General features: G+C 39.0%; 1 protein-coding gene and 1 non-coding gene across 5 annotated transcripts in view; one reads left to right on the top strand and one right to left on the bottom strand.

Moving 5' to 3' along the window:
* The window catches only part of SORT1 (sortilin 1), a 72,097-nt gene that overhangs the window by 30,968 nt on the left and 28,609 nt on the right, over positions 1 to 12,520 (bottom strand). For all 4 annotated transcript variants that reach the window (XM_037826460.1, XM_037826461.1, XM_037826462.1 and 1 more), the window contains exons 2-3: positions 7,745 to 7,804; positions 6,246 to 6,319 (exon numbers count right to left, since the gene is read on the bottom strand). In XM_037826460.1, the coding sequence (XP_037682388.1) occupies positions 6,246 to 6,319; positions 7,745 to 7,804 (134 nt within the window). The remainder of the gene's footprint in view (positions 1 to 6,245; positions 6,320 to 7,744; positions 7,805 to 12,520) is intronic.
* On the top strand, positions 8,667 to 8,857 carry LOC119528402. The gene has a single exon (XR_005215702.1). It is a non-coding gene; the product is annotated as a U2 spliceosomal RNA (small nuclear RNA).

Raw genomic sequence — 12,520 nt, 5'->3', positions numbered from 1 at the left:
ACATGAGAGCTATAAGGGACTGACTGAGGAGACCATCTTGTCCAATGCCCTCATTTTCCAGATGAGGAGAAGCAACTGGAGGCAATTTATCAAAAGTCAACCAGTTAATTAAGGGCAAGTTTGAAACTACAACCCAATTCTCTTAACTCTCAGCACAAAATAAGAGATAATTTAAAATTATTTGTGAGGAGATTTTCCATTACAATCTGGGGACTTCCTCTCTCTTGCCAGGGCTTGTGACCTGGCAGTAGAGATGAGCTAAGAAGAAGTTGGAGACAGGAGGGAAGTATCTATTCATGTATGTATGGTCCCCGACAGTACGCTAAAGCAAACTACACATCTTTGAGTTGTCCAAATGATTCTTCTTCTCTCTTAACAGACACTCAAACACAGAAAATTCCTAGTTAAATAAAATGGGGATGAGATATCTTCCATAGAATCCTCTGTTATCCCTTTTTTAGCTTTGGAGTCTAAGACTAGGTCTTATCTTCCTGATAGGAGACTAAAAGGATGTGCATAAACAATTCCTAGCTCTACAGTACATATCATCAACAGCTCATACAACCTTCTAAAGTGGCTGCAGTGGCTTGACTACCATAGGTTTACAAATCTCTCCTCCTTCACGACAATCCCCAGGGAACCTCCACAAACCTGCTAGCAAGCCCACTGGCTTTTTAAGAACTTGGCCCAACAAATACATCTCTGCCCTTCAGAAAGAGAAAGCAAAACGTGCAAAACAAAAAGGTCATCTGCTACAATAGTTAAACAAATGGAGCAAAATAGACTGAGATTTAATTAGGGTTCTGCCAAGGCCACTTTGGGCCCAGGAATATATTTTAACTTTACACTTTCTTTAAATGTAGCTTCATTTTCTATCAGCATGAGGAAGATACATCATGAAGAAGAAATCAATGAAACACTTTGAAAAATAAATTTACTTTTCAAATTCCATATGACAATTAATAGAGTTATGAACAACAGTCAAATGATTAAGTTAATAATAAAACCCTGTGAAATCACTTGCTTTGAAACAAGTCATTTTAGTAACAATTCTATGCATCAACCCTAATATCTGGCCCTTCTGGTCACCAAAAATAAATAATCACCTTTGCATGTATCTCTAATGTAAACATGCATAAGAATATGAAGATGTTTGTAACTCAAGAAAATAGTGCTAGAATTCCATAATGAATTCAAATATTTTTGGAATAGAGCCTAGGACCCCAAAAGAACAAGAAAAACCTAGGCATTATTCAAATAAAACTAGGCATTATTAAAATTAAAGAAAAGAGAAGTAATCAAATAGACTTCTGGTAATTGAATAGACTTCTGGTACGATACGGCATCTAAATTCCTATAAGATGAACCACCCAGAAAGGGATTCTTCCAGAAGATTCACTACTGACTCTCAGCCCAAACGTCAATAGCCTAAAATTACACCCCTTTTTGGGCACTTTTCACTAACATCATATAGGAACTCATGGTACCAGGAATGTGACCTGCAGACTTTTCATGAGAAGTAACAGTAAAAGAGCCCTACAGTATCTCAGAAAATCTTACATTTTACTTTTCTCAATAATCAAACAAGCACAGATATCCTTATTTGATTGACTTTCAGGCCTAACTATTACTCTATCCTTTTAGTTCATTTTTGCCATGATTAAGTCACTATAAATTGTAACACAAAAGCCACAAGGGTAATGGCAAACTATTAAAAATTAATTATAATTTTGTGGTTTTCACTAATAAGGAAAGCTTATATTGAGATTTCCAGTTAAAAGATCAATAGGGAGAATGTACCTTATTAAAATGTTCCAAAGGAATCACAGACCTGAAATAGTTGCCAGGTAAAATTGTCAGTATTTGAGTTCATAATAAATTTAACTTAAAATACTTTAGTCTCTTTTTCCCTGTTTAATGCTACCTCTGTGGTTTTATTTAATAGTTTGTGTTTTATTCTTATTGGAAAGGATGCATGTTTTCTGCAGAAATTTTGAAAATACAATCTGAAAGAAGAGAATAAGGTATTGTAAATAAAATTGCAGAACTTCATATCAGAAGAAAACTTAGTATGTATCTGGGGTCCTTATTTTGCTGTGATTGAAAAAAAAACTTCAAGAATAGGCTTTTTAATGGGGAGAATTTCCTAACTGATGAAAACACCCAGTTTCATGATTTTTATGTGCTCTAAGTTTGTAAAAATGAAATTGCATTAAAGGTAAAATGCCACCATCATATTTTAATGAACTTTTTCTTTAAAAAAAAAAAAGCAGGAAAATATATTCCAGTGAAAACTTAACCAAGTATATCATTAAAAAGACTGTCACATGTAAAATGGTGCAGCCACTTTGGAAAACAGTCTGGTGGTTCCTCAAATGATCAAACAGGGTTATCATACAACCTAGCAATTCCACTGCTAGGTTTATACCCCAGAGAAATGAAAACATATGTGCATGCAAAAACTTGCATATGAACATTCACAGCAGCATTATTCATAACAGCCAAAATATGTAAACAACCCAAATGTCTATCATCTGACAGATGGATAAACAAAATGTGGTATATCCATACAATGGAATATTATTTAGCCATAAAAAGGAATGAAGTACTGATACATGCTACTACATGGATGAACCTTAAAAAATTATGCTAAGTTGAAGAAGCCAGTCACAAAAGACCACATAGTATATGATTCCATTCGTATGAAATGCCCAGAACAGGGAAATCTCTAGAGACAGAAAACAGATTAGTGGTTGCGTAGGGTTGGAGGGGTGGGGGATGAGGGTGGAGGGATAGCTAAAGGGTATGGGATTTCTTTTTGAGGTGATGAAAATGTTCTAAAATTGACTGTGGTGGTAGTTGGACACATCTGTGAGTATCCTAAAAACCAGTGAAATTGTACACTTGAAATGGGGGGAACTGTATGGTGTATGAATTATATCTCAATAACACTGATCTAAAAAAAATAAAAGAAAAAAGGATGTCATGCAAGATAACTTGAAGAAGCTGGTTGACTACACTAGCAGCACTTTGCTTTACTAACTCTATACTTATGAGTAATCTTTTTTTTTAACAAGTAACATCCTTGAAAACTTACACTTAACTAATCATTAATGCCCTCAAAACTTTATTATCTCTGAAATCCTTCAACTATTCTTTTTCATAATTTAAAGACAGAAGTGTACCCCTCTAACTCTGTAAAGACAACACAGGCAACTTCTCTCTAGTCTGTGAGCTTTCCTGCTGCACTGCACCAGGCAGGTGTCATGGAATAGCTGGCTTTTATATGAATCTCAAATGAACCTTTGACCATTTAAGAGTCAATAGATAATCCAATAAAATAATATAACCATTAACACTTGCACAAACAAGAGTCTTCAGCACAGATGCAATGGGTTTTATTTCTAGATTGAGCAATCTCAGCATATCCAGGACCCATTTTTATCAAACTGCCCCTTCCCCTTTCCATTTCTGAAGCAACAGGTGCCTCTTGGCTGGCATGTTCAGCTATGAGTCACCTCAGGCCACCACAGTTGGAAGGGTAACGAGGCATATTTAGGGTTTCCATCTAAACTGTGAGAAAGGGCACAGAGTAAGTTTTCACGGGACAGCAAGGAGGAAATAATTAATATTCAAAATGACTTTGGTTAAAAAAAAACCCAAACTGCTAAGAAATGTGAAGAAAAATGACCTTGGTAACATTCTACTATGTCAAAAATAAACAAGATTACTTTCTAGTAAAGTGTGTACTAGGAAGGAGAGGCTTCTTAGAAAACTAGACAAACACGGGATGAAAAAGGGCTGAGTCAGATAACAGGCATTTAATAGTGATAATGAGTTTTGTTTTTGGTTGTCTGAATCCATTAGGTCCAGTTCTAGCCACAAGATTAAAGTGCAATGTAGAGAATAAAAAGTGAGATCAGAAGGCAAGCAAAAAGTGGCTGAAGTATTAAGCATCTGAAGATAATTCAACCTAAGAAGGAGGAGTTTAGTAAATAGTCTTCAAAACACATATCAGAGAGGCAGCTTTTAATTGCTACTAAAAAATGAACTAGAAGTTAGTATCAACTATGATACAAATATGTATGATATTTATCTCAGCAGCATTAGTAATAGTGAAAAAGTTAGCAACAACTTAACTGTCAATAGAACTATGCTTAGATAAATTCTGTCAATCTAACAAAAATGATGGTTTACTAGAAGAGGGGGCAGAAAAAAATATGGTATGAGCACAGGCCAGTTAGAATGTATGTAAGTTGTAATAATAGATGTTAGTAACACTTGCATGTTTGTGGCTGTGGGTGTGCATTTGTAGTGGCTATGGAGGCATTTGGGTGCAGGCAATTGCCTTTTTTTTTTCTTTTTTTTTAAATCCAACTGTCTATTTGACATTTCAATTTAACAGACTTTTTAAATTGGGTTTATGCAAATAGAACTACTGATTTTCTCCCCAAAACTGCTTCTCACCCATCCTTCCCAACTCAGCAAAAGATCATTTATCCAGTTCTTTAAACTAAAAATCACCCTTCCCTTTCTGCCTCACCATGCCCATATCCTATCCATCAGCCAATCCTATTCAATTTACCTGCAGTACACATCCCATTCTGGCAGTAACTGCTTTTTACCAAACGGCATGGAAGCCTTCAATTCATTTTAACAACTCTTAGAGCAGTGCCAGTACCTGCTGGCTACCCGCCATCCCCGCTGTTGGCATGGTATCAGCTAACAGCACCAAGCTCTTACTCCATGCCGGGCACTGCACAGCATGCCTCACATGCTCTGAGGTGGGCATTACTATCATTCCTCTTTTACAGATGACAAAATGACTCAGGGAGGTTGAATGACTTGCTCAGGGTCATTCGGCTTACAAGTGACAGTGCTGGGACTCAATCCCAGGCCTGTCTGCCCACAAAACTTGGTAACTTTATGCTGCTCCATGTTGCTTCCCAAGACTACACAGTCACATAACATTAAAGGAGAAAAATCTTGATAGTAAACTGTGACTACACTCAGCTTTAGGGTAAATTTTTTCTCTCCTTTAATTTTCCAGATATTTTACAATGTGGTTGTATTGCTTCCATAATTTCTGAAAAATAAATTGATAAGAAAAACTATCATAAATATTTCATGATTCTTAGGCAAGGATTCTTAAACATTGGAAAGAGTTACCGAAGTTAATTTTTTTCCGTGCATTTTTTCCCCCCAAACAGCATAATTTCTCATCTGTGTGAAATGGTTCAACTATTTTTCTATTGAATAAACAAAACCACTCTTTATGCCTATGTTTAAGCTAACATCACTGTGTTGAAAGGGCAGACAGTGTTGGCTCTCGTCAGGAGTAGCAGTCAAGATCACACCTATTGGGAAGGGGAGGCTGGGCTGATCCAACCCAGAGCTTCAACATGGGTTTACTCCCACCTGGGCCAAGACCAGCAGTCAAATAAAGAACTCTAAGACAGTACCATGACTCCTGGGAGATCCCCTGGTCTGGGGGGTAGTTTCTATGTCATCTGCTAAGCTATCATATTTTTTTTTTTTTTTGGTCTCTAGGGTGAAAATGGGATAGACACAAAAGGCTGAGAAGACAATCACCACTTTCTGGGAGTTAGCTGGTCTCGAACCTTACAATTAAGGAAAGGAAGCTACTATCTAACCAAACTGTACCTTTGAAAAGACAACTCTCGAGTTTTGTGAAACTCACAGTATAGATCATGATTCCAGAACATGGGCTACCACTGTCATTAGCAGTACAAACACTTTAAGGCACTTTGGTAGGTCTGACCTGAAAACCTCCCCCTGATGTAGAAACAATATATTTGGTGATCAAAAGGTTAGATAAATAATATTCACTTGGAAGGTACAGTGAGGATTTTCATTTCAGGGACAGAGAAAAGCATTTTGTGCTCATAATAAAGAGAAAGCTGGTTAAATTCTATGCTACCTTCCTGCAGTTAAGTATCTTTTTAAGCTTAAACACATATTCCTATAGACTCTTCCTTAATCTTCCTTTATTATTCTGTCCCTCAGTCAGTTCTTTCTAATCTCCTTAGAAATAGATTCCTAAACCCCTTGGAAAGTTATGTTTTCATACTTCTTCAGGTTGCTGAGTAGATATTTTTTTAAAAATTAGGATGGCTAGATCTTTTCAATCAATTGCTAGATTAAATCACATCTAGAAAAGGGAAAGCCTACATTCACAATGTGTTACTTAGTCAAACGCCCCTACTGCATGTTATATAGCTCACCTTCGATATAGCTTGGACTGTCCAAAAGTCATAATTACCAGTGGTACATGGAAGGTAGTCAAGACTAAAATGACCTGGAGAGAGACAAAAGCATGTGATCAATAAGAAAGTCAGTCCAATTACAATGCTAGTGTCTGATGGGATTAAATTATCATCTGAAAGACTGTTAGCCCTGCCTTGTAGCAGCCTATATTATAATATACTCAGACACCAAGAAAGACAAGTTAATACAGCTCAGTGATTCAAGTTGTACTCAACTCATTTCATTGCAATAGTCCCTATGCCTACACTTGAAGCAGTGAGGCAAAACTACTCAACTACACGTTATAATAAAGGAAGGATTTAACTATTTTTTATCTATATTACTGTAAAATATTGCAGGCAAAGTCATCTCTCTTTTCTGCTTATAGAGACTGGAATGGTTCCATTTGACTCACTATGTCACTACATCTGTCTGACCTTTTCTTGGCCCCCGTGCTGTTAGTTCACCATGAAATTCACTCTTAAAATAATTCTTTTCCTTGGGAAAAAAATTCATTAGGAAAAGATTTTGGATAGATTAGTAAAAGAGATCAGGGAGTCTCAAATAACAAGAAATCTTGGAGACATCAAGTATCTTAGATAAATGGATTAAATCATGTAAATTAAAGGATAATCTAAATTTTAGAAGAAACTGAGACATGCTTTAAAGAAATTCTACCAGTTTAAAAATTAATTATAATAGAAATTTACAACTTGCTCTTCAGCACCAAAATTATATTTCTTTGTGCTCCTGATATTGCTATAATGTGCCTCAATTCTAAGATACTATCATTACTGGAATACAAGGAAGCATGGGATGTGGTTCCTGCCCTTGTTCAGGCAGGATAGTTACAGAACCAGGAACACCAAGTCCTGATCCAGTGCATCTTCAGTGTACCCTCCTACTGGGAGACCAGCTACACACAAGGAAGGATAGGGGGTGACCGACTCCCATTCCCTTCTCCCACTCCTGGCAGCAGTACCATCTCTGTGGTAGGGGCAGGGACAACAACTGGAGTTAGACAACCATGAGCCCATGGGAGCCACAGCTCTTCAATACTAACTGTGGGAAAAGACACAGGAACAAACTCAATGCAGTTTGGAGGAGAAATGCCAAGATATGTAATGTATCCTTTTCTGCTTCTACACAGGGGTTTCCCACAGCACTGTGAGATTCCTTCTCAGCACACAGCACTCTCTTTTCTTTTCCATCCTCTTGCTCATTTTGATGCCAAGCAGCCACCAAGGACTAAAAAAGGTATCCAGCTCCCTGTCATGGGAGAAGGTGGTCTCAGGATGTCCCCAATGCTAAAGCAAAAACAAACCAACTACAGTTTCCAGAAAGTGTGTTCTACAAACATGTATTTTCTGCAACTGATGTTGGAGACAGTTTCAGTAATAGCATGTGATGCTTTAACTCCCCAAATCTACATCTTCTACTTGCCAGGCTGAGCTAACAAACTCAAAATATTACTTACCCCAGTGCTATCTCCAAGCCAGGACAAGGATACTGAGCCACTGAGATCATCAAACACATGCTAGAAGGAAAAAGAAAACGGAATCCACTTAGAAATGACATCTACTTTCCTTCAATCTTTGACTTCCTTAAATAATTCAGAACATTACCATTCAGAGTTATTAAATTCATAATTGGAAGAGGATATGGATCTCCAGAACAAAAGCTGGGAGAGACATATTTAACTATTTAACCTGAATTACGAGTAACCTGGAAGTTTTAATTCTCTCTCACACAAAGTAAGATAAGCAGATGAATTTTCTTCTCTGCACCAGATGGGGAGAAGGGGATAATCTAATTGTTTTTCTCAACAGAACTAAATATAAAGATATAGCAAAGTATTCTTAGAGTGCTTTAAAACAGGAGATCACAGCCCACATTGATAGATCTAATTGTAACCCAGTTAGCACAATTTAAATTTTTCTAGGCAGCCTTCACAGTATAGTTGAATAGTTAGGAGCTAGATTCCTTTTGCTTCTAAGCTAATTCACACAAAATGACAAGGTTCAAAAGCAAGAAGCAAATGCCCTTGTTTCAGCTTTTAATTTAATACTAATAAAAACAGCAAGGACAACAGAACAATCTTAATAGAGCTGGGGTGGGAGTGAGGAGACAAAAAAAAAGCAGGTATATTATATCCAAAATATAGCAAGCATGTTGAAATGCAGTTATAATAGCTATTGGGGTGCTTTTCAGGTTTTGTTTGTCAAATACTTTCTCTTTCTATTCACAGTGGACAATTACAGGGAGGTATAAAAAAGAAAATATAAATAATTCATAATCCTACCATGTACAGATATTCATGGCTAACGTTATAGGTATAATCTTCTAGCCCCTATCATAATTTTTTAGCTAATATGTAAAAATTTCAGAAAAGTAATAGAATTGCTTCTCGGCTTTTTGACTAAGATCTAGTATAGTACCTGTTCTTATCAGTTTAATATCTGATACATCCTCTATCCAAGGATAATATATTAAATGGGTTTTTGGAGCAGGGAGGGGGAATAGGAGCTTGCTCTGTCTACTCCACACGTCAACCTGGTATTGCCGTATGTAAAATATTGGTGCACCCCCTTGGGGAAACAGCTGTTGAAAAGCTGAACCGTTTTGGCTTTTTGGCAGCATCACCCTTTCTACCACTTGTAATATGGAGGAGTTGCTGCAGCTCTGTTTGGGAAGTGTGAAAGTTTTCCCTCAGGATGGATGGAAGCTAAGAGATTAGGACAAGGGGGTGGGATGGGGTTTAGTGCCTGTGTTGGTCTGAATCTATTATGTTCCCCACAAAAGCCATGTTCTTTAATTCAATCTTGTGGGGGCAGACTTATTAGTCTTTTGATTAGGGTGGGACATTTGATTGGGTTGTTTCCATGGAGATGTGATGCACCCAACTGAAGGTGAGACCTTTTGATTAGATCATTTCTATGGAGGTGTTACCCCATCCATTCAGGGTGGGTCTTGATTAGTTCACTGGAGTACTTTAAGAGAGCTCATGGAGAGAAGGAGCTCAGAGAAGCTGAGAGAGACATTTTGGAGAGAAGCTAAGGTATGTAATCCAGAGTTTGCCCCCAGGAGATGCTAAGAACTGACACAGACCCAGACACTTGGAGATGCTTGGAAATGCAGTCAGAAAGACATACGGGGATGCTAAGCTAAAAGATGAAGCCCAGAGTTTGCCCCAGAGAAGCTAAGAGAGGACTCAAAGACAAAGAGAAACACCCCAGGAGAACCAAGCAGAGAGCTGAGAGAAGCTAAGAGAGACAGAAGCCCACAGACATTTTGGAGAAAGCCATTTTGAAACCAGAACCTGTGAGCAAGGGACTAGCAGACACCAGCCATATGCCTTCCCAGCTGACAGAGGTGTTCTAGATGCCATCGGCCTTTTTTTTAGTGAAAGTATCCTGTTGTTGATGCCTTAGTTTGGACACTTTTATGGCCTTAGGATTGTAAATGTGTAACTTAATAAATCCCCTTTATAAGAGCCAATCCTTTTCTGGTATTTTGCATACAGGCAGCTTTAGCAAACCAGAACAGTGCCTTCTGCTAATGGGATAAGGATGGGTATAGGAATTTGGGTGGGAGAGAAGGGGTCAGCACATGTATTTCCCCACCTCCCAGCAATCCTTTCAAGTCCTGGAGAAACTTGGATCTCCTGTTCATGGGTGAAAAGAAAATTAGGGTGGTAAGATATGATCTGGCTGGCACACTAAGTAGGTTGCCCCTCAGACTGCTTGGGTTCACCAAGCAATGCCACGCCCTCTACGGCAGAGAAATGCTTATGTTTATTTTAATGCAATAAAGAAATAATTGTAAAAAAGCAACAGATACACTTGGTAAACATTTCCAATCATACAGAACTGTATATAGTAAACCATGAAGATCCTTCTCTTTCCTCTGCCACATGCCCCTCTACATCAAGCTCCACTCCCCAGAGCAGTTAATAGTTTAATAGATATTCCTACTAAATGTTGATTAGTATGCTTTCTTGTTGTTGTTGTTGTTTAAAAAGGAAGACTTAAATCTTAGTAAGTTTTTTTTAAATGAATATGCCCTGCCTTCCCAAATATGAGAAGCTCCTTAGGAGCAGAGTATGTAACTTTATATTTCTTGGTACTCTCTTTGCCCACCATGATACTCTGCACACTCAATAAGCATGTGTTGAAAATGATTACATATCCTTCTCAAACCACAAATTCAAATCTCAAAATAGAACATGTCTATAAGTGGCAGGGCGCCAGCCACTTGGTCACTGAAGTCACCAATCCCGACAGAGAAGTCTGAAGAAACAACTCATAACATGAACTGTTTTGCTTATCTTCTAATTTTCTCCTGTGGTCTTTCTGAATGGGCCTTTGAATTCACCTATGCTATTTCCACTCTGGATCTTAAGTACCTCTGAGGTCGGAAGAATCTCTGGCACAATCTCTGTAAGCATACAATTAGTGCCTCACACAGGGCTTGCTTGGTAAATGCTGGTTAACTCTCAAACGCCCACTCAGGCAGAGCTTCCCATTGCCTCGGCAAGACAGAAAGGCTATTCATGCATGCAGGCTTGCCAAGCATCTGAGGAGAGGTAGGGCTGCTAGAGACATCTGGAACCAGAAGGTTAAAAACTGACACAGCAGTCTGCCTTGTAAGATACTCCATACAGAGCAAGGTTGCATGTTCTCTTGAGCAAGGATACAGTGTCTGAAATTACATCAAGAGTTCTTCAAGGAGGAATAGGAATATCCAGAGCCACCACAAGCGCCAGATAGACCATATGAGCTAGCCGTCATCTGAACATAGGCTATTTTTTCCAAGGAAGCTTCTGATCACAACAAATGAAAAGGATAAAAGAAAAATTCTACCAGTGATAGCCCTGGAGTTCATAGTTGTTTTGATCAGGTTATATTACAGTCTGTTATGAGCCAATCAGGATCCTTAACTTTAACTTTTCAGGCAATGTAATATACACCCAACCCAGTCAATGTACACAGGCATTATTATCCTCATTTTCCTATTGCTCAATCACAGGAGAAGGAAGATGTCACAGCAACCATCAGCTTTGCACAAACAACTCAAACGTTAACTGTTCTCGTTTATCATCCAAGAGTTCCTTTGGAAACATGAGCCAGATTTATTAACTATAATTATAATCTTCTGCTATCCTTAACCCTCCATGGCACGCCCTCCTAATAACCAATTAAACATTTTTTTTTAACCAAAATGATGGTTTTTATTGGGAACCAAAGGTATAGTTACAATTACATAGTCTGACACAAAAAAACCCAAAGGCAGATTAGGAGTTGGAAGGTTGCAAAATAAGGAGGGTAACACAGGGTATAGGAAGAGAGGCTATTCTAGAGCCTCAGGAGCCAGGCTACTATGGCCTGTTCCCAAGATCCTATCTGAGTCTGGGATCCCAACCCTGGAGTCTGTCTTTCCAGAACCGACCAAAACTACCTCCATCTCTACCTCCCAGCCCCTCAGAAGTCTCTACAGTCCCCACCCTGGCCTCAGCAGCTCCTGATCATAGCCTCCTCTGTCACTATAAAACGACTGTCTCCACAGTTACCCCCACATGAGAGCCTCCTGGTCCCTCCTGGGCCATCTGCTTTAGGGACTTACATTGGTTACATTCACTCCTCCAAGTTCATATTCTCACACATAGGATCAGGACACTCCCAGTCCCTAGCTTGCTGCTGTCTCCACTGCCAAGACCTCACCTGGGGAATCCTTCCTGGCCACCACCACAACCACCTCCATGGCCTCCGCGGCCCATAGGTCCTCCTTGCCCTTGGCTTCCACAACCACTGTCACCACTCTGATTGAAGTCTGCTCGCTGAGTAGCAAGAGTGACCTAGATAGGATTCCCAGAAAATTCTTTACCAGCAAACCAGTGAAGAGAGGCTTTAGTAGAAGGTGGGTCATGAAATGAGACTGTTGCTGCTCTCTTCAGCTTGCCTGTTTCGCTGTCTGTATGCAGATTAATCACAGGCTACCCTGGTCTTAATACCAATCTGCTTGAAGTAATCAGCCATGGACTCAATTTTAACATTTTCACTCAAGCCTTACATGAAGATGGCATTGTCTAAACTGTCATGACATGGTCCTTGGTCCTAAGGGCCACCAAATTTATTGAAGCCACCATGGTCACTTCTGCCTCCACAGCCACCTCCATGACCTCTGGGTTCATAGCCAACACCAGCGCCCCATCTGCAACCCCCACAGTCCTGCTGGACTCCTCTGCAGCTGCTGC

Source organism: Choloepus didactylus, chromosome 2, assembly GCF_015220235.1.
Source record: "Choloepus didactylus isolate mChoDid1 chromosome 2, mChoDid1.pri, whole genome shotgun sequence".
Classification (NCBI taxonomy): Eukaryota; Metazoa; Chordata; class Mammalia; order Pilosa; family Megalonychidae; genus Choloepus; species Choloepus didactylus.
The sequence above is the reverse complement of the archived record's forward strand: the minus strand, read 5'-3'. Positions and strand labels throughout refer to the sequence as shown.